The sequence below is a fragment of the Manis javanica genome, chromosome 2 (genome assembly GCF_040802235.1).
Source record: "Manis javanica isolate MJ-LG chromosome 2, MJ_LKY, whole genome shotgun sequence".
Taxonomy (NCBI): domain Eukaryota; kingdom Metazoa; phylum Chordata; class Mammalia; order Pholidota; family Manidae; genus Manis; species Manis javanica.
Window position 1 is genome coordinate 52,230,034 of NC_133157.1, and position 23,016 is coordinate 52,253,049.

The 23,016-nt window shown below is 38.0% G+C and overlaps 1 protein-coding gene across 7 annotated transcripts in view; it reads left to right on the top strand.

The window, feature by feature from the left end:
• Nucleotides 1–23,016, top strand: part of TTC39B (tetratricopeptide repeat domain 39B) — a 125,768-nt gene that overhangs the window by 61,210 nt on the left and 41,542 nt on the right. For 6 of the 7 annotated variants that reach the window (XM_037018646.2, XM_073228483.1, XM_037018645.2 and 3 more), the window contains 5 exons: nucleotides 12,055–12,165; nucleotides 14,100–14,231; nucleotides 15,153–15,229; nucleotides 19,399–19,466; nucleotides 22,385–22,449. In XM_037018646.2, the coding sequence (XP_036874541.1) occupies nucleotides 12,055–12,165; nucleotides 14,100–14,231; nucleotides 15,153–15,229; nucleotides 19,399–19,466; nucleotides 22,385–22,449 (453 nt within the window). Of the gene's footprint in view, nucleotides 1–8,764; nucleotides 9,464–12,054; nucleotides 12,166–14,099; nucleotides 14,232–15,152; nucleotides 15,230–19,398; nucleotides 19,467–22,384; nucleotides 22,450–23,016 lie in introns of those variants that run through there. The other variant, XM_073228484.1, reaches the window with a different exon arrangement.

The window sequence follows — 23,016 nt, forward strand, 5'->3', positions numbered from 1 at the left end:
TTTGAACATATAGGTTGTTCTTGTATCAGTTATTAAGGCAACTCTGTTAAAGCTATTTTTTAGTACCACGAGGAAGTGCTTTCCATCTATTCTTACAGGTTTATTAAGCTTTAAATTATACAGCAGATCTTTAGCATTTTGGATTTTGCATTTGAAAGTTCAGCTATTTATGAGTGTGTTCGTAATGTTCATGGATTTGGCAGTTTGTCTCAGCTCTCACAGTGTAAGGGATGCAATACTTGGAGGATCAAGGAATGGAGATGAAGTTGAAAATAACTTTAAGGATCTTAAGGCATTTATTTTCCACATTACTATTTTGTTACATATATCCCTGCTTATGGAAATCTGAGCTTTCTTCAGGAATATGTGTTCCTCCCTCAGAGTTATTCTCTAGTTCATCTGACAGTTTCCTAGGTAACCACTGCATCAACATTTACAGATCTTCCTCGATTTAATGATGGGGTTACATCCCAATAAACCCACTGTCAGTTGAAAATGCTTTTAGTACACCTAACCTACTGAACATCATAGCCTACCTTGAATATACTCAGAACACTTACACTAGCCCACTGTTGGGCAAAATCATCTTACACAAAGCCCATTTTATAATAAGGTGTTGAATATCTCTTGTAATTTATTAAATACTGTACTGATAGTGAAAAACAGAATGGCTGTATGGGTACAGGATGGTTGTGTGTCAGTTGGTTTCCTTGTGGTCACGTGGCCTGCCGGGAGCTGCAGTTGGCTGCTCCCGCTCAGCATCACGAGAAAGTATCGTATCCCAAGCTCAGGGAAAGAACTAAATTAAAAATTCAAAGGACGGTTTCTATTGAATATATATTGCTTTCACACCATGGTTAACTCACAAAGTCGTAAGCTGAACCATCACTAAGTTGGGAACCATCTGTATAATGCTATTTGAAAGCTGTAAGAAGATAAGTTAAAGGAATGCCACTGAAAGCAGTGATAAGTAAAGGGTGTGATATTCAGAGAGAGCTCTGTGTGGGCTCAGTAGACTGGAAAACTTCAGCATACATATTGTTATTGAAGTCATGAACCACAAATACTATTTCTAAGAGCAAAACGAAAAGGAACCTTCAGTAACACAGACATTGAAGGGATGGCTGAGGAATGACAGCTCAGGCAAACACTAAGGAAATGTGTGTGAGCGTCACACACACGTGTGTGTGGTGTCAGCATTTGCAGGTTTCACAGTCATTTTCTTTTTTAAAAATTAAACAATAAACATTCCTACTCTACCTTTTAATCAACAGGTCTTCTAATACATTTGTAGAAACAAGCACTTATAAATATATTGTGGAGCAGCGTAGGACATCTACAAAGTGGGGCACAGCTTCAGACTTGGACAAGTATTGTGTAGTTAGATTGCAGAGAATGTTACTTCTCACGTTAGTCCTCACTCCACAGATACCAATGTATTTGCTTCTCAGCAGAAAGCTGAGGCAGTCAAGGAGGGAGTTTGGGCTAGTATTTGACATCAACCACCCCTGGACATCAAGTGACACACCCAGGTGTCACAGCCAGGTAACTGGATGCTGCAACTTCCCATTCTCAGGCCCGAGTACCTTTAACGAACCCGCTGGCCTCCCTGGTTACAATCCCTCTCATTGTTTAGTCCTACAAAATGTTTTGACAGTCTTGGTTTCTTTAGATAGTACTTCAGCTTAAAAAGCCAGCAGTCTTTGGTAAGGATCTTGATGTCCAGAGACGTACATGGCTAACTGAGATGACTTGCAAATCTGAAATTCTTCGAATTTGAATTTATTGCTGGTGTCCTTACAGGCAGGGCACACATAACAAAGTTTTAGACATTTGTAAGTTTTGTGTTTATCACTTAAATCTGTCGACACACTACCTGTTGAAGCAGTTCTGTTAAGGTCACTTTTGGAAAAATGAGGAAAGACTTTCACCCTGGCCCAGAGCTTTCCCACATTTAAGTTGTTTGGACTTAAAACACCTGTTTTTCCATGGGAAATGGAATGATGATAGGGCTGCCATTCTTAAAATTACCTTAAAATCTCTAAGATAATTAATTGTGTGCTTGATCTATCTGAGAAATTTGTCAAAAGCAGGGAGCAGAACAGGGTTAGGGTTTCAGCATTAAAGGAATGGAGAGCAAACCCTTTAAGGACTTTTGTACCTTGCTTACCAAGCCTGGATTGTTAGTGCAGCATGGACACAGACCATTGGTAACTTCAGTTACTTCATGAAGATTGGCCTTGGAGAATATCAGAGTTGTGCAAGGAGTTCTGGTCACCTAGGTGGCTGAGTCCCAGAGACTGCAGAGTATGATGAGTTTTTCAAACAGCTAAGTCATCAAAGTGATGGCCAGATTTTGACTAGGTTTTTGTAAGAGAAGAGGGGTCCCTCTCTTGGTTTGGTTAGTAAAGAATGCAGGGCAGAGAAAGTTACTATTTAATGGTTATAGGGTTTCAGTTTTGCAAGATGAAAAAGTTTTAGAGATCACATAACAATGCAAGTACACTTAACACTACTAAACTTTACACTTAAAAATGGTTATGATGGTAAATTATATGTTCTGTGTATTCTACTACAATTAAAGGAACATGGAAAGAAAGAAGGCCCAGACATTTATATATAGAGCTCAAGCTAGCTTTCTTTGACCCCCTTCTTTGTCTCAGAGGGTGCTTAGGTACATTTTCCATGTGGCACAAGACATCTATTGCATCTGCTCTTGGAAAGCAGGGTTGAAGAAGGAAAACTCTGGAATGAGGCAGGGTTTTTTGTATGCATCTCACCTCATAGCTGTACTTACATTTTACTCTTTCTTCTTAACTCAACTGGCAGTAGCCTAAGGAGCAGCTTCTGTTTTGTTTCATATGGTTGTCCAGTAGCCTCACTAGTAGGATAAAACAGGTGCAGTTAAATCATCTTTGCTAAATAAAACCCATTTCAAAATAAGTTAATTTTACTACCAACTTATCGGACAATGTTGAATTATTTCCATGCCAATAAGATAATAAAGAGCAGCTTATTATAAGTGTACTTAATAACAAAATCAGGATAGGAGGAAAAGGCATTCAAGCACAAGTAATTTAAAGAAATATGGTGGATCATGTTCTGGCCTTGTGGACTAAGGGCTTTTTAAAAATGGTTGATAAAAATCCCACTCTTCTGGTTAATTAACAGATCTGCTAACATAGACATGACACAAAGCACTGTGACACCATAAGGCTGGCACTGGATCAGAACTCTGCTTTCCTATTTGGGTCTGAGGAATGTGCACAGAATTCACATGAGGAGAAACTAACTACTTTCATTCTGTTCAAAAACAATTATATTTACCTCATTTGTTTAGAGCATTATTTAGTAGCATGCTTACCTTGTATTATCTTTTGTGTTCCTCATAACAGCAATGTTAGTACCTGTTGAGTAGGTATTGTCATACCTGTATAGCCTTTTTATAGACTAGGGAGCAGAGACTTGGCGAGGTTATGTGACTTGCCTAAAAGTCTCATGGTCCAACACAGCCCTCTACTGGGTTTCTCTTCTCCCTGGGTTAATTAATGTAAAGTAGTACTAGGAGTCTCTGTGGTCTGGTTGTCCAGCTATAGGTGCTTCTGAACATCTGGGTCCCATAGAGCTGAGTCAGCAGACCTGATGCACTGTGACTGACGCACATTGACTCAGGCTCTGCAGGGCAGGGAGATCTGGAGTCCTCAGTACAGAGAAGATACTGGATTTACTTAGAAAAGAACCTTGGATACTCCCATACATGTCAATAAATGTCTCTGAAGAGTAATTTCTGTCCTGCTACCATTTTGGGTCTATAAATCCTGAGTGTTTAGTTCTTACTTTGAAAAAACTGTCTCTTTTTGGCCTAAGTCAGTCATTTTAGATACTGGTGACAGGGTTAGATCTATAGAGATCAAACTCTAGCTTTATTATTCATAAAGACTGTATTGGCAGATGTTGTTTAGATGCATGGAGAAATGGGTGTTTTGACATCCACCTTAATGAAACTTGAAGCCCTAAGTTACAAGCTTCCCTTGTGAGGATGGTGATGGTCGTGAGGTAGAGCCTGCCTTACTTAGCTCACTGCATTGTGGAGCGCATAGACTCAGTTGATGTCTAGAGTGGCTGACAGAACTCAGGAAAATGTTTTACTTACTAGATTATTGGTTTATTTGTAAAAGGTTATAATTCAGGAGCTAGCAGATGAAGTAATTCATAGCGCAAGGTATGCCAAGGGGCAGGGCGCTTCCTTGCCATCTCCTGTGCAGGAGAGGAGAAATGAATTCCCTCAATTCTTCAAAGTGCTTGGCTGAGATACCTCCTGCAATAGAGAGAGATTACCAGGAGAAAAAACAAATTTAATTTAATTTTGTCTGTATAGGGGCCCCCCAAAAGGGATCAAAGCATGCAGCTTTTATATCTTTTTGACAAGGAAACAATGGATTTGAGGAACTGACAAGACAAAGAAGTTTGAGCGTGGGGTAGTAAGCTAGAGAGGAAGCAACAGGTTTGTTTACATAGTTTTCTGTGCTCCAAATCCCCCTATCTCTGATGAGGATGGTAAGGATGTCTCCTTTCCTCTTGGTATGGGAGGGTACCTTTCATGTGGGGAATTTATTTTCTGCTTTCAGGGAGACAAAGACCAGTCAGAGGGTCCTTTTTGCATTGACTATTCCTTATGTAACTTTGATTCAATAATCAATATGTTAGAGCAACACATTTTTGGGTGATCTGCCCCGAATGCTATCAGTTCCCTTCTCTGAAACTTCCAGGAAAGTTTCACAATTTAGAAGCTGAGTTGGTAGATGAATACATAACTCATTGAATCAGTCTCTCAGTCCAGGAATAGGTCAGTCCAATTGCAGGAAATGTTCTTGCAGGTGGGTCCCCAAAGCCTGTATGTGCAAGCAATCAGGTATTATATAAGAAGCATTTCTATAGTAATAAAAGGAAAACAATGGTTAATGATTTGAGCAGACTATAATTCTAGTTTCTGAGATCTGAAGGTGCCAGTGGAGATGATTTCTAGATGTCAAGCTTGAAGCATATTTAGGTAGAGTGAGGGCAGGCAGTGGCAATCTGACAGATTTTCCTGGTTTGCAGTTTGAATGTCTCTGGCGATCTTTCTGAGCAGCCTACATAGCAACAGGTAAGAAGATTGTTCATATATGAGCTGTTGTGTTGATTTCTCTGAAGTTTACATCAAGTTGTCCAGCTTTAGTTTGTATAGCTTTGGAAAAAGGACAGTTTTAGTTTAAAATGACTCCAAGTTGGAAGAGTGGGAGAAAAATTTGAAATGTTAGTTCAGAGAGTTGTAGCCAAATATTGGAGGAAACTAGAAGTCAGGATCCAGTCTGTTTTACAGGTAGAAAACAAAACCTCAAAGATAATAAATAGCATTAAAATCTGATATCCACAAAAGTGTATTACTGAAATATAATTTGTCACTATAATCAGCCCCATTTTTATCAGATAATCAAAATAAGACTCATTTGTTTGTCAATTAAGACTAATCTCATTAAATTTGGCCTGGTTGTTATGTAAGTGCAGCAAGAATACTAGTTGACCATATAGGCTCTTTAACACAGGTTTGCTGGAACTTTTCATTAGGAATCTCTGAACTTTGAAAAGTTGAGTGAGAGGCTAAAAACCAAGCCAAGGACTTGCCATCAGACTCTATCTGTAACATCTATAGATTTAGGTAAATTCCTCTCCTCTCAAAGGTCTCCAGTCAAAGCCTTGGTAATATAATCAGTGCTTCTAATTGTGTCCTCTTATAAGGAGAACTTGCTGAACTTATGCAGGTAAATACATAGGCATGAAAATAAAAATGCTCATTGAGAGTTTCTAATTCTAGGAGATCAGGTAGGTAGAAAAAGATAAAAGTTTCATATTTGTTCACAAAGGTCTATTTTACCAAATTCTTCTAAGTCATAGGTAGTCAGAGAGAAAAAAGAAAAAGGTTTCCTTAAATCTGGAAAAACAAAGCACTTAAAAAAATCAGCAATATGTCAAACAAAAAAAAGTAATAAAAATTATAATCCTCCTCAGTTTATTCAGTTCCATCTTCTCCATTAATTCTTGTTCTGCTTGAATCCAGTTTTTCCATTGTTTCTGGAAATTCTTACCCAGTTCTGTTTTATGACCTTAAAGGTTATCAGAAACCCATATACCTGATTACTTGTGAGAGTCCTTCCCATGAATCTCTCTGAAGATGAAATATATTTGCAAAAGCATTAGAGTAAAACAATAACTGTCTATGAAGGACAAAAGACTTAAAAATGCCTGGCTAAAGATCTGATGAATGTTCATTATAATGTAGTTGACAGGAAATTTGGTTATTTTCATGACATACAACATTTTAAATAATACCTAGAAATACGACTGGTAACATATACTAAAACGTGCAGAATTTTAGGAATTTCGAACAATTTTAGGAGCACTTGTATTAATAACATTCCTCTATACAATATACCTGAAGGTTTACCACCACTTATTTGACAATGCTTCCTGATGCAAACCAAATAAGCCTAATTAGTGTGACACCTGTCTTTTTATAGGCAGAGAGGACAAATCCTTTGAGATGTCCCAGGGGCCCTTTGGAAATTCTTAAAGTTAGTTTGAAGTTAGAAAGACTTCATTTAGAATTTGCATTTTGGCAAGTTTGTCAAAAATATTAAAGAGGTTCTACACTGTGTTGTATGTTTGAAAACAAGATAAGATTGTATGTCAATGATATTTCAATAAAAAAAAGGAATGTAGGAAAAAATTATTATGTTCTAAATCTAAAAGGAAAGAAATATATTATTTCATATTCTGGAAAAAAATCCCTGAACTATGTCTCCTTAAGGAGGTGACAGTGTTGTACCACTAGAGTCTCAGCACCCCTCTGGAAATCAGGGCCCATGGGAGGAAGAAGAAATCTTGGCAGTCTTCTATAGAAAATACTTTCCTTGGTTGGCTAGGTTCCTTCTCATTAAATTAAGATGGAGAATACAAGATGATTTAAATGCAGATGTTCCATCCAAAGTTTGGAACACTCATACCCTTTGATTCATCAGTTCTGCTGCTCAGAATCTCTCCTACAGAAATACACAATCCAAAGTATATGTGTGCAATGATGTTCCCTGAAACATTGTTCATGATTATGACAAAAGTGGAGAAGATCTTATTTCTACCAAGAGGAAATGGTTGTATGAATTCTGGTGTATTTATACAATGCAATGCTAAGAATGAATCTGCACTGATGGGCAAAAATGATCAAATAGAGAGCTGAGTGGAAAAATCAAGAAAGGGAAATATATGGTAAAATCCTATTGTATTAAAAATAAACTGTATACATGTTTGTACTAAAAAAAATCAAAGAGGTTCTAAAACACTTGGTCAAATAGGATCATAGGTCACTGTGAAATGACATTTGTACAATTAACTATGGTGACAGTTAAAACCTTTGCTGGCAAATACAGAAAGTTCAATAGTTGTTAAGTGAAACTTAGCTCTTTTAATAGAAAAGACTCATTTTTTAAAAGTAATCAAAACCCTGATTAAAACAATAAAGGAAATATTTTGATGAGAAACAAAATTTGTTTTCTAGACAGATTACTTAAAAGATAATGAAAATTTTTCACAGTCTCTTATCAGGAGTAGACCAGTAGTCCAAGAAAACTTTGTCCTTTAAACAGATGAAAAAAAATAAAGTTCTGGTTTTATATAAGTACACTATTGATATTGAAACTTACTTTTAAAATTCTATAACAAATTACTTCAGTCTCATTCAGCTTGACCACACATAAAAGTTCTTTCCCAATATTCCTTTTTTACAAACCTTCTACAACTTTCTATGTCCATATAGTTTGTCCCTTGATCTCTTTTTCATTCAGAAATAATCAGCTTTACTTCAGGGGAAAATAAAATGACTTTCTTTTCCCTCAGCAAAAATGCACCTGTATTTCTTGTACCTTTTCTTACCCAAAACACATATCCTACTTTGCTTGCATACAGGTTGTTTCCTTCATTACTTCTAGTAGCTTCAATTAGAATTCTTAACCCTTACAAACTTTAATTTCTATTGAAAACTAAGAAAAAAATAATTGTGAACTGTCTGTTATACCAGCATTCTTAACATTGACAAATTTATGCCTATATGTCATAATTTCTAGGAATATACATTTCCTTGTAACACAAGACACTAATACCTCTAATTTCTTTGTAATAAGAGGTCAATAGTAAGTAAACTTAGACTTGTTTAGCACTTAATGTTTCAGTATGTCATCTTATTTTGAAATGATCTAGACATTCAATTATTCCCATCATTTCACTTAGCAAAATTCTAAGGTTAGAAGTTACCAAAAAGATTTGGGAAAACTACTTAAGTGGTTATATCATGAAACCATCATGCTAAAAAATTCACCTAAAACCCCTTATTTCATTTACATCTATTTAGTTCATTTATTTTTATCCTACTTACATTACACCTGAAGATCTCATGAGACAAAAAGCAGTTAGTCATCATCTTAAGTTATTTTTCTTGCTGACAATTTTTGTAACAGATAATGAGCTTATTTGACTTTAGTAAACCTAGGTAGAACAAAAGTATCCTTAATATGGATAACTCTAAGGATATGTCTATATTAATTAAACCAACAAAGTTAAACTAGTTTTTATTTACTGAAAATTATATTAGATCATGTGAACTTGAAAAAATATTTAGGTTAGTTTCTATTATATTTATAAGATACTGAAATATTTAATTCATAGGCACTTATTTTTAAGCCAGTTTAATAGGGCTCTTTTATAAATTAATTTTGGCAATACCATCTGGACGTAGAAAAATACCATATCTATGATGTACGTAGACATATATACAGAGAGATCTTAGTTTTCATTTAAAAATTTTAGCCATGAATCAGGTATAATAATATAAAACTCACTTGTTTATAACAGAATATAAAACTCACTTGTTTATAACTAACAGAATAAGTTGAATTTATCTGTGTAGATGGCTAAAGCTTTTTAGTATTTGTAGAGAAGACTTTTAAGATTTGTATTTGTCCTTGACAAGTAATCTTATGGAGGCTGTGGTCTAGCGTTGGGTAAGAGTCTTTCTAACAGTTTGTATTTTCAAAAAGCCTCTTTCTAAGAGGCCTTGGAAAGGTGGGGTAGAAGGCACGGTGGCACCAGTATTCTGGAGAGAGCCTTAATTGTGTGTGAAGATCTTGGTAAACCGCTAAGAAGCACTGAATTTCGTTGTGTTTGGAAATGCTGAGCTCTGCCTTCTGCTTCGCTCAGTAAGCGGTGAGCCGGGCGTGTGTGTGGCCTCCTCCCAGGTGACGGTTCGCCTGGCTGAGATGCAGAGGCGGCGCTTTGTCTGGCGAGGGCGCGGGACTCGGTTCCCAGCCGGTTTCCTGGTAACAAAAAATGAGCTGTAACCTGAGAGAAGTGGTGGGAGTGAAGATGAAGAGAACAGGTGAGAGGCGGGACCGGGGAACCCAGCAGCTGAAGGGCAGGAAGGAGTATGAGAAAAGGAGGGGGGATTTCTGAGCCACGGTATTTCCTTTTGTTCTTAGAGTGAAACCCGCCCTCTCTGCCACTATTCTGTTTCTGTGCCCATTTTCTTCCACTCTGCCTTGCTTACCACATTCACAGTTTAGAATCTCCCCCTCTTCCCCTAGCCTGGACTTTCCGTGGCTAGTTCCATTTCCCAGGATGCCAGTTCCACCCTTTGGAAGCGATTCCGGTGATCATCCTCAGTAATGCTGAGCCTCCCCTCCCTGACAGTGCTCCCCAAACCGGTTTCCCTCCTGGATTACATAGCCCGATCTGAGGTCTCCTTGTTGAAGTCTGCGCTTCCTCCCCCAGGAGAATGAAAGCACCTTGAGAGTGTGGGATCCTGTGTGTCTCACTGATGTGCTGTGTGTGCAGCACCTAGAAGGCTGCCTGGCATGTAGTCAGAGCTCCATAAGTATTCGTGCCACAAATGAATTCCATGTAGAGATCTGACTTGGGGACAGAGGTAGGAAATGGGGGAAGACACGGGTCTCAAGACACCATGCAGCAAATGGCTGCTCACTTGGACTGGGTAGTAGAGAGGAAACGGCAAATCCAAGAGATACTCAGGAGGCAATACTGACAAAATGTGGTGACGTACTGATAGGGGAGATATCAAGGACCTTTCCTGTGAAAAATCTTCTGTGAGGCATCTGTGAACCTGCATTCGTACTTCACCTCTTCATTCTCTAGAAACTAAGGGCAAAGCAGTTCTGTGTTAACGTTCTTCAGAGAAGCAGAACTGAGAGGGTGTGTGTGTGTGTGTGTGTGTAATGCGAATTGGCCCATGTGATTATGGAGGCCAAGAACTGAGAGGGTGAGGGTGTGTGTGTGTGTGTGTGTGTGTGTAATGCAAATTGGCCCATGTGATTATGGAGGCCAAGAACTGAGAGGGTGTGTGTGTGTGTGTGTAATGCGAATTGCCCCATGTGATTATGGAGGCCAAGAACTGAGAGGGTGTGTGTGTGTGTGTGTGTGTGTAATGGGAATTGGCCCATGTGATTATGGAGGCCAAGAAGTCCCATGACCTGCTTGCTGCCTACAAGCTGGAGAACCAGGCAAGCTGCTGGTACAATTTGTCTGAGTCTGAAGGCCTGAGAGGGCAGGTGGATGGCCCAGCTCAGAGCTCAAATTCACCCTTCCTCTGCCTTTTTGTTCCATCCCGGCCCTCAGCCGATTGCCCGATGAGCACTTACACCGGAGAGGGTCATCTGCTTTTCTCAGTTCACCAATTCAGGGTTTCTTTCAGAAACACCATCACAGACCCTGAGTATATAGCATATTGTGGAGGCCACCATGGGCACTGGTGGCACAAACAACCCCCTTACATTTATATCCTATGAGCAAAGTCGACAAAGACTGACATGTCCACAGATATGTACATAACATGCTTTGGATGGTGATGCGTGGATGAAGCAAGGAAAACAGTGAGACAGAGTGGGGTGGGGTCACCGAGGCAGCTCTAAGTTTGGTGCTTCTTGAGCTGAGATCGAACTACCAGAAGAGACCAGCCACGAGATGGCCCACGGCAGCACCTTCAGAACCAGTTTCTGGTAGAAGAGTAACTGAAGTGGGGTTTTGTTTTCATGCTTGAAGGAATGAGTTTGGAGAAGTTGGTGCCATGGAAATTCAACTTTAAGTACTTTTAAACAAATCATTGTAATGCTCATTTACTTATTGAAATATTTTCCTCTTAAAAGTTGTTACATAAAACATTTTAGAGGTGGCCCTAATTTTAAAGAGGAAAATTTCTACCAATCATAAATAACTAACATGATTTTCAGTAAAGGATAGAGTCATAACTGTTATACAGATGTAAAAATGAACATTTGTTAAAGGTTTTACTTACCTCATTAATCATGGAGGAAACTAGGCAGATGTTATAACAGATTCAAAGGAGAAATCAAAACAGAACAAATTTATATGGAGTAAAGTAATGTTGACATGAATGTGCATATTCAGGCAAAACTCCACAGTGGAGGAGGGCAGTCAGTTGAATGTCTGCTGGTCAGGACAGAATTTACATGCCTACACACAATAATTATTTTGCTTTGCTGTCAGTTACTTATAACTGATAGCACTGTAAAACAGTTACCATAGAATCAAAAGGACATAACCTGGAGGGGTCTCTTCTAGTATCTAGATGATGCAGATCCACTGAAGCATATTTATTCCCTACATAATCAAATGAAAACTAAATAACCTTCCCTTCCCTAGGAATAAAGGTAATTCCTACTCTTGTGGTCTTTGTGCCTGTGGTGAGTGTTATTTGCCTATTTATTCCATTCTCACAACAGCCTCATGAGGAAGGTGGTGGTGTTTCCATTTTATAGATGAGAAAATCAGACTCTGGGAAGTTAAAGACATAGCTAGTATGGCAGAGTTAGAATGCCAGCTTGCCCATCTGTCTCCAAAGTACACACACACACACACACACTCACATACTCTTCCTGCAACAACTTGCTGATATAAAAGCTGTAGAAGTGCTATGTGTTTTTTCTTGATCTCTAGGTCCATACCAACCAAAGTGGATCTCAGGAGTGGCCTAGAAGAATGTGCAGTGGCATTGAATTTATTTTTAAGTAACAAGTTTACTGATGCCTTAGAATTGCTTCAACCATGGTAATTAACTTTATTTATTTTAGATAAAATATATTTTTTCACATGTTTCTGATGATTCTGTCTTTGATGTCATGCATGCCAGTTAATTTAGGTGCATTTCCACTTGATTATGTCTAAGCTAATTTGGTTGAGATCTCTTACTGTTGATCAGTTTTAATATCCGGTTAAGAAATCTCTTCAAATTTAAATTTAATTAGTAGAAAGTTTCTGATTTTTTCTCAAATTTTAATTTCTATATGTATTTAAATATTGTCATCTTATATAGTTTTATAGAGCTTCAGTTTGCTTTCTTTAGTGAAATAATTTTATGGATATTCCTCTTAAGCTTAAATATCATTGGAAAAACATTCTCTTTGACATAGGGATGGAAAAGAGTAGACTATGCCAATCTCACATGCTAAAAAGAAATTTAAGTTAATGAAAATATTACTGGGACTCCTATTTATGTGATAAACAAGTCAAGCAATTTAATTTCAGTGAAATTTCAATTAGTGCCTGTGAAGTTTTCAAATGTGGCAGCAAAACCCGTGGCCAGCCTTTCTCCTACCTTGGTATTCAGCTCTTCAGTGCAGCTGTAGCTGGACAGGAATCACCCGACATTGTGCCTTGAGACTTAGGCACTTGCATAGATGAAGCACAGACCTCACAATTTTCTAGAAGGCTACTTGGGCACAGAAGTGAGAATCTCATTCCTTTGGGTGATCAATAGGGTAAGGTGAATCTGGTCATTGACTTTGAATCTTAGAAACTAAATTACCTCCTGAGAAGTTGCCCTACTTACTTTATTAGAAATTAGAAGAGTTGTTACATTGTTTTAGAATTTTGATCACTTGGCATTTCAGGGGTTTGGAACAGATGATAAAATAGATGGTGAAGGCTGTAGCCTAAGGAAATTGTTCAGTGTTGTCCCCAACACTTGTGGTACCTCTAATAGATGATTAACTTTTACCTGCTCTTATTTCTTTGGGAATTTTTTTTTTGACCCTCCAGTGACCTCAGTGTTCAGGACAAACTGCAAATTACCTAAGGGTGTTTAGACTTCCACAGGGGAAAAGAATAATATGGCTTGCATTTGTTTTGCATTAGCAGCAGGCTGTTAGGCATTATATTTGAATTAAAAACAAAACTGTGCATTAATATTTTAAACCTTATAAATAACTAATTAACAGAACTTGAGAAGTTTTCAGAAAAAAGATGATAAGGTTTTCACAGCCTGAGAGTCTGGGATATGCTATACATTAGGACTAATTAATATCTTCAAGAACAGAAGCAATTCTCACTGGTAACTTGATAACAGGAATTATCAAAAACTTTAATTAGGATTCTCAGATAATTAGTTAGGATTCTCTAATTGGGATTGGATTAGATACCATGTCTAAAAGTTACCTTTGTCTGGGTTCTTTGTGGTTGACCTAGCTTATTACAAAAATCTTGCTTCCTCTTGGCATCTGGCTGGGAAAGGAGAGGGGATAATTTTAAATGAGCCTTTATCTTTCAAAAGAGATATCAGAATCTCTGCCACAAAATACATATCAGGTGCTCTTGATTTCAGTGTATATTTCAGAGCTAAAGACAGTACACTGTCAATTGTTCAACTGAGGAAAATTGGTTTGCTTTAAAACGTTTTCTAGGAAATGAATCTACAGGCTGCCCCCTTGTGCTGAAACAGGGGAAAACATATAGTAGGCTTCCTACTCCAACCTGGAACATTCTGTGCTACCTGTGTAGGCTTAAATTGGAAAGTCCTTGATACTTGAGTTCTTTAGGACGTATATTTTACAGTCCATATTATTTCAGTGATTACGGTGAAGGAGTAAATGTTTTCACTGTGAAAGTCATAGCATGCACTAGGATTTCTTGTGATTAGTATCCGATAAGAGCTGACCGTTTTTTGAGTTGAATTGGAATGTACTAATTCCCTGTGTTGTCCCCAGGGCTAAGGAGAGTATGTACCATGCCTTAGGCTACAGTACCATTGTGGTGTTGCAAGCTGTCATGACCTTCGAGCAACAGGACATCCAAAATGGCATTTCTGCCATGAAAGACGCATTACAAACATGCCAAAAGTATGAACTGGATAATTACATACCTGATATATGACCACAAACCTTTATGGCTGTGTGACACAGTGAGTGCAGTGCCCACTGAGAGCTCTGTCTGAAGTTGGCCACGGTTGTAGAAGGACACTGTGCTTTGAAGCTTCTTGTAGTTTGATGTGATAGAGTTTGAAATTTCCTGTTAGGAATCATATAGGATGATTCTTGTTTGGCCAAATACTCAGCATCTATATCTCCACTTTTCTTTTTGGTAACTTGAGCTACAGAGAATGACTGAGGGAGATTTCAGTGGGGTTAGCAGCCAGTACCTCTCAAGGGTCTCCCTATGGTGGATGAGGTTAGGTACTGCCTGCCAAGCCAAGCCATTCGGTAAGGAGTGGTTCACATTTGTCCAAAAAGACATATATTTGAACACTTGTGATTGGTGAAAATGAGGTAGATTTCCAGTTATATTTTAGTTTTTGTTCTTTGTGTGTAGGAAGACCCCAGCAAAAACTGTTAACTAATATTGGTCAATTTTAATATTGATGAAATTATATCTTCATGTAATTATGTTTGCAAGCCTTGCAAATGAAGAGAACATCTAAATATTGCTCTCAAAGTCCATTCTTAACCTTGACAGAAGTATTGATTTCAGCCACAGAGATCAGGGTATGTGCTTGGCAGGACTAGTAATTGTTTTGTGTGGGTTTATCCACGCACGTGTTTGGTCAGCATGAATTGAGTGCCCCTGGGATGCCAGCCGAGTGCTGGGAGCTAGGTGGGCAATGATGAAAAGGGTAGTCTCTGCCCTCCAGACTTTAGCATTTAGAGTTCCTCCTTTATGATTCTCTGGTGTGACTGTGAATGAATGTCAAATGAAAATGAACTTGGCCTGATTTATTGTTACTTGTTTTATTTCCCGCCCTCTCTTCTACTTATTCTCTGCAGATACAGGAAAAAATCCACAGTTGTAGACTCTTTCTCAAGTTTTCTTTCTAGAGGGTCTTTGGAACAGCTGACTGAAGGTAAGAGTCATTTAAAATAATTAATTTTTTTCCTTTCATTGAAAATAAAAATGTGATTACACTCATAAAATTCACTACATAAGTGTATAACATAGAATAAATGGAATGTCTTTTTCTCTTCCCTATCATAGTCACTCTCAAGATGTAATCACTGTTAATAGTTGGTTAAATAGCCCAAGATTACCTGCCTAGCAGAGCAGAGTTCAAACCCAATCTTCCCTTTCCTAAGTCTCAGCAATTTCTCTATACCCCCTTTCTCCTCTAGGCAGGTAGATAAGGGCACAATATGTTTACATATGGATGAGGGAAATGTTAAATTATTTGAATTATTGCTATGTTAGACATCTTGAAAATAGATGGTACTGTGTTCTTATCTTTTTATAAAGTCTTTGGACATGGCTCTTTAGAAAGTTTAGAATATGATAAAAATAATATTTTTTTACCAATTATTAAAAAATAAAGCCAACAGTGAGATAACACTACATACCTATTAGAATGTTCAAGATCTGAAACACTGATTATACCAAATGTTGGCAACAATATAGAGCAACAAGAACTCTTATTTGTGCCTGGTGGGAATGTAAAACTGTATTGCAACTGTAATACAAAAATCAAATGTAAAAAGATAGTTTGGCAATTTCTTATAAAACTTAAACCTTTGCTGTATAATCCAGAAATCGCTCTCCTTAATATTTACCTGAAGAGCTGAAAACTTTATGTACACACAAAACCCCACAAATGTCTGTTTATAGAAGCTTTATTCATAATTGCCAAAATTTTTAAGCAACTAAGATATCCCTTAATAGGTGAATGGATAAACTGTGGTATATCCAGACAATGGAATACTATTTAGCACTAAAAAGACACATGATACCAGTCCATAAAAAGACATAGAAGAGTCTTAAAAGCATCATTACTAAGTGAAAGAAGCCATCTTGAAAAGGCTATGTACTGTATGAATTCTTTGGGTGCCTTTGGAAAAGGCAAAACTCTGTGGAGACAGTAAAAAGATCTGTGGTTGCCTGGAGATGGGATGTAGGGATGAATAGGTGGAGGATTTTTAGGGCAGTGAAAATACTCTGTATGATGACACAGTGATGAAAACAGATGGCCATACACGTGTCCAAACCCATGCAATATACACCACCAAGAGTGAATCCTAATGTAAACTGTGGACTTTGGGTATTTATGGTGTGTCAGTGGTGGTTCATCAGTTATAATAAATGTACTGCTCTGGTGGGGCATGTCAATAATGGTAGTGGTTATACATGTGGGGGGGGGAGGGATATATGGAAATCTCTGTACTTTTCCTTTAAGTTTGCTGTGAGCCTAAAAGTCCTCCAAAATAATAACCGTAATTTAAAAATAAATTAGCTTGTGACTGTAGCCTATTCTGAAATACAGGTTTATTTAGGCTTTTGTATCTAAAGGCATGCTTAGCTAACATTTCAGTGCATAATGAAGACATTTCCCTTAGTGGACCAAGGAATTTATAATTAAAAGATGTTCTGATAATTATTTCCTCATAAATGCCAAATGGCTAATTTTGAAAGCTAAGAAACTGCCCAATATAAATCAACCAGAGCAAAGAAATAAGGCTTACATAAATTAAGTTGTGTTTTATTCCTAATGAGTCTGGTTGTCACCACAACCCAAACAGACTTTGTGTTCAGGGTAGCATGTCAAAACATTATAGCTTTAGTGTGTGATTTGTTTTTCCTCTTGGTAATTTTCATTTACATCCTCGAGTCGCTGTTTGTCTGCAAGAGTGAGTATATTTAATTAAACTTTTCATGGGTTTAACTTAGAACACACCCAACTTCTCTTGTGGCTGGCATATAGCCCCGAAGGGCTTTCAAATTGCCTTTAAAAACATATTTATATGTAGAGTTTAGGGTGAGAAAGAAATTTAATATGAAAAATACTTACATATGGAAATTCATATATAAATCAAGTATAAAAATTAAACAAATATTCATATTTGACCTGATTGTTTATAATTCATAATGCGTGATCAAAACCGAAAGTTTCTGTGATGACTGCCCTTGTACTGTTCACCATGTAAGAACTTATTCACTATGTAAGAACTTGTTCACCATGTAAGAACTTGTTCGTTATGCTTCAGAAGATTGGAGACTGTTGAGAATTAGGCTTGGGGTTGATTAATGACTGTGCATTGAGTCCCCTATACAGAATTTTATTGTTGTTAACAACCATATGATCAATAAATATGAGAGATGCCCTCTCAAAAAAAAAACAACTTACATATGGTATCTAGAGTTCAAACTTTCTTGCCTCTGATCTCTGCCTTCTTGTTGCATCCTTTAGGTGCTCTTAAATTTGTCCATCTTTAATTTAACCCTAATCTGTCTACCCTTTCTGTTGCCTGTTGAATTTAAGCCCAGACTCTGACTTTCAATGTCGTCCATGATTTAGCCCTGACTTACCTTTCAAGACTCATTGCCCATGACTCCCTTTACAAATCCTGTGCTTCAGCCCAAGGAGCCCTCTGGCCTTGTCCCGCAGGTGCCCTGTGCTTCTCTGGCTCCGAGCCTCTGCTCGTGCTGGTTCTCTCCAGTGCCATCCCCCTTGGCACAGGCCCTGAGTCAGCAACCTGTGTTACTGTGCTGGCTTTCAAAGTGAATAATTCCAAGCAACTCCCATCTTCTTAGAAATGTACTTAGAAAAAGGATATTCAAATGACACTATAAAAGTAGAAGTTACCAGTTTTTATTTCACTGAACACAGAAAATCCAGAGGCACACTTTGAGGTGAGGTATACCAAAGGACTGAGAAGCCCTGGTGTTGATGCTTTCAGGATGTGGACAGGCCAGAATGCCTCAAGTTTGGCCCCATCTGTATGCATGCTGTTGGCGGACCTGAGCTGCATAGTGCAGTTGCTTTTGTAAATTCAAGCTTGGAATATAAGCATGACCAGAAGTTGAATCAGTTTGTGAGAATGGTCAGTTGTGTGTGTGTGTGTGTGTGTGTGAATGAGATGGGGGTGTGTTTCTGTGTGTAAGTGAAAGAAAGCAAGCACTAGGTCTTAACCAGTTTGAATCAACAGTATTCTCACTATCACAGAACACTTTTTCAGTTACTTCACATAAAAGTGTTCTTCTTTCTGAACTTTTATGAAAAGACGCAGTATGGGTGCAGGGTAGTAATCTTAGTGAAAGCAGCTAACATGTATTGAGTGCTTATCACTCTGAATAGTGAGCTCTACTTGAAGCACCTCTTTTGATCCTTCAGCCAGAAGTAGAAACATTGCTAGCTGGACTTCATGGTGACAAAACCAGCAGAGAGAGGAAGGGCTGCTTGCTTGACCTGCTACAGCTAGTACGGCAGAATCTTTCCTCCTGCCCGGGCCCTGAAATACCCCAAGCTCATTAACTTACATGAAGTATCAACTTGCATCCCATAGATAAAGCAGGAATCTGCTGGTTTTGTTTGTGCAAAAATGCAAAGGTCCTCTACCCCTACTCTGACCAATCCCTGAAAACATCATGGATTGTTTAGGAAGACAGGCCATGTGTTTGGGGACACTCCACATGCCCCTGGGATATATGCAGCCCCCTTTGTGAGTGACATGGTCCTGTGCTAGATTATCTCAATAATCAAAATAGCCAAAAATGGGCAAGTGCTTTTAACATCGTCTTCTGTGTGTGACGAGTCATGACTTGGACACGAAGGGCAGCTCTTTTTCACAGAATTCTAGAGAGTTGCTGTTTTCTCTTAAAGATGTGTCTGATTATTGCCATGATTACCATACCTTCATATTAGAGAAGCTAGAATTCATAAATTCAAGACAGTGTTTTGAATCTTTATAACTGTGTTAAACTTGCATGCTACCATTCAGGAAAATACGTGGTTTCCTTTTTTAAAATTTTGTTTTCCTCTTGTGAGCTGACTCTGGGGCCCTGATACTTTGCAGTTAATTTGAATGGGGCCAAAGATGACTTCCCTGAACCATTTCACACATTCTGGGAAAATCCTGCTAAGGCACTGAGAACTGAGGTCATCATTGCATTTTTATGGAAGCACCAAAGCAATTCTAGGTTTTTATGTCTCTCTTGGGCTCATTTATCTACGAGTCTTTTCTGAACATCTCAGAGCAATTACCATGGACATGGGATTTTCCTTAATGTAATTTTATTTGTTTTTAATAGAGGAAATGCATGCCGAAATCTGTTATGCCGAGTGTCTCCTACAGAAAGCAGCACTCACGTTTGTGCAGGTAATGAACGTTCGGCTTCAGATCAGTATTGCGGGGAAGCCTGACAGCACTCGTAGAGGAAGCATGGTGCATTCTATGTCTGTGCTTCAGTTCTTTTGTCTTGGAGTCATGATGAAAGGTATTTGTTATTCTGATAGACTTTGGCTGGAAAAGACCTCAGTGAGCTTTTTCCTACTCAAATGCACTAAGAGGCTGTTTTGAATCTCAGTCAGCTGGGAACCACTGCCTTTTAAAGAAACTGTCTTAGAACGGCCACACCTAATTTCAGGATGTTTTCTCTGTGAGACCTGTGAGATTATCCCTCTTTGCACTTGCTCATGGTGGAGGGCGGTGGGTGGTGGAAGGAGGTTTCTTCATCCTTAGCTATTCCCTTCTTACACCAGATGCTTCTGCAAAGCTCAGGAGTGCATGCATTGAGAACCAACTTTTCATGTATACTGCAGATTTTATTTTTCCCCTCTTTCTATCCTCATTTCCCCCTTTTGCTTTAATTTCTTCTTTTTGAAGAGCAGTTTTAAAAGTCACTCAACCGAACAATGAATCCTTTTCTAATGGGACATTTCAAGTTCACCTCTAAGAAGTGTTATAGTCAATACTTGCTTAGCATTGCGTCTTCCGGTGCTTCCAAAGAATGTGGATTTTTGACATCATGGCCACATGGCAGTGATGGAGTGGAAGTGGAGTACAGCTTGTTAGGGGGTAGAAATTAAACTGTAAAGTGGGAAACCTTTCTTAATCTCAGTGTTTTGTGTACGGAGAGGTGCTTCTTTCTTTTTCTGGAGGTTTATGTCTTAGATTGGATTCTGGTTTAGTAAAATTGAATCAGTCTGGTCCATGATCCTGTTTCCTAAAACCCAACCATGAAGGCTGGTTGAAAACAACACTCTTACTGCCTCAGTAAACATAAGGCTGTCCTGGAGGCCCCCCATTTTTTCTGGTGGGTTTCCCAAATAGGGATTTGACAATGAAATCTGGGATTCGAAGTCTTATTTATTATTTGGGGACTTGTAATGACGTATCTGAAAGCTCTCCATGACTCTTCCCCACTCCTCATTGCTCAGTATCCAACCAGTGTCATGGTTGGGCTGCTTTTCCCTTTGCAGATTTGGCAGCCCCATCTCATCCTCTTTCTGACCGATTGTTCTAGTGGAAGTGTTGTTCAGCAGCTCTTCCCTTGACTGCATAGCAACCTAGCAACCCACTGACTCTAATTTCCCTTACCTCCAGCTCATTTTCCGCTGTGTAGTTAAGCACCCTCTCAGAGGTGAGCCTCTCATCTTTTTTCTCTGCTTCAGCATTTAGTAGCGCTCACTGACTCTGGTAGTGGTTCTGTATCAGAATTCAGAAATGGGGGAGACTTTTGCAAACTGAACTGGCATCTCCCCCAGATTTCCTACTCCTCCTTACCCATGATCTCAGATGCTACTGGCAGGTATGTAGCATACTTGTGTGGCTCCAGTAGAGGTAGCTTTCTTATCCTGAGCCATTCCCTTTGCAGTAGATTCAGCAGCAGTCCTGAGTTACACAAGCACAGATGGCCAAGCACACCATATGATCTTTAATGCTTCCTTGCCTTTCCACCTGAGTTTTCCTTTGCTTGCAAAGTTCACATCTGTTTTGCTGTCCTTCTCCTTTCCCCTTCCCAATCATTTTTTTGTGCCTTAAGCACTGATGCTTTCAGGAGCCTTTTGTGCACTTTTCCCTGTCCCCCTCCCCTACTCTGTGTTCTCACTTCATTCCATGCATGTTTCCATCCACATGCATGCCTCCATTCTCAACACGTTATTTTGCTTTGGTCTGATTTTGCATTCAGGTGCCTGGCATAAAATAGTTGTTATTCAATTAATGTTTGGTGAATCATGTGAAATATTCTTGTTTGAGGCAGATTTTGATTTGATTTAAGAAAATCTTCCCTGCCCAGTTTTGGGGCTTGTGTAATCATATGACTCCTTAAAATAAGAAGGTAAACATTTAAGTTGTGTAGTGAATTTAATGTTTTTATTTATTGGTTCTTAAAATAATTTAAATGTTAAAGATTTAATTAATTGTTAAATAAGTAAACTAAAATCAGTTTTTATTTTGCTTCAGGAAGATGTTCAAGTGAACAGGAAATAAATATCAGGGCATCTTTCTGATATCAATAAACTAGAAAAACATTCTCCTTGGAAATGTGAAACCTGGACTGACTCCAGTAGCAGCATCTATCAGAGTAACTTCTTTCAAGTAGTTATTTGATAAAATTTATTACGAGATTCTCTTGGAATCCTTGAATCCTGATCCTGAGAATAGCATTCATTTAGATCAGCTGTCTCAATTTTATTTGATGACCGTCACACAAAGAAAAGTGATGTGATCTTTTTTTTTGCAAAACAAAATTTCATATTAGTGGCAACCAGTTGAGAATTCAGATCAGTTACTTTTGGTCTAGCTAAGTATATGAATGAAATCCACAGTGTCAAATAGACTCTGCATGCTAAAAAAGTACCCTGCAAAAGAAGAAGCATAATTCCATTTAATGGAGTATGATGGCCATGCTCTAAGCTTGGCTTTAGAGCATATCCTTAAATCAACCATGTTGGGTTTTATTGAACCCAGAAGAAAGTGGCTCAGTAGATGATGATGTGTATTAAAGCAGATTTGGACTAACTCATATGGCCCCTAATTGGTGAGGATTACTTCCTTAATTACTTTCTTAAAGTAATGCAAGGCTTTTTAACATGGCTTCTTCTTGTTGCCTTCTAACTTGGAAGAAAAATTACAGAGAAGTGTTTCAAATGTAAAGCAAGAAGAATGTTTCAATTTAGAAACTATGTCCCCCAAAGATAGCTTTGTTCTAATCATATAAATACACTGCTGTGGGGACAGTTTTAAGAATATTTTTGCTAAATGATCTAATTATTTAATTGAATTGTTTTCAGGATGAAAATATGATCAACTTCATCAAAGGTGGACTCAAAATTAGAACAAGTTACCAAATATATAAGTAAGTTAAAATTTAAACTGTGTTTTTTAAATGATTCTTATACTATGTTTCCTTTGTACTCAAAATTCTCAAGGACTAATTTTTTTAAATTTAGTGTTGGTAAAAATGCACTTGATTTTTGGTTTACTGAGTATGTTCTATGTTATAGGACCACAGAATTTAAGTTTAAATGGAATTTTGAGAAAAACAGTTGAAAAGAAAGCTAATGACATATTCTTAGGTTAGATAATCTTAGATTCCCTCTCCTAACAATTCATGTATTTAAAACGACATATATGCTTTCGGTCTGGATTCTAGGACAGCACTGCCTAGTAGAATTTTCTGCACTGATTCAAATGTTCAATTAAGGTAGACCATAGTGTTGTTCATATCATCTATATCCTTGCTAATTTTTATCTAGATGTTCTATCATTTACACATAGTATTAAAAATCTCCAAAATTTATTCTGGAGTCATCCATTTCACCCTTTAATTTAGTCAGTGTTTGCTTTGATTATTTAGAACCTCTGTTATTAGACATATATGTGTCTTTAATGGTTTTATCTTCCTAATGTATTAACCTTCTTA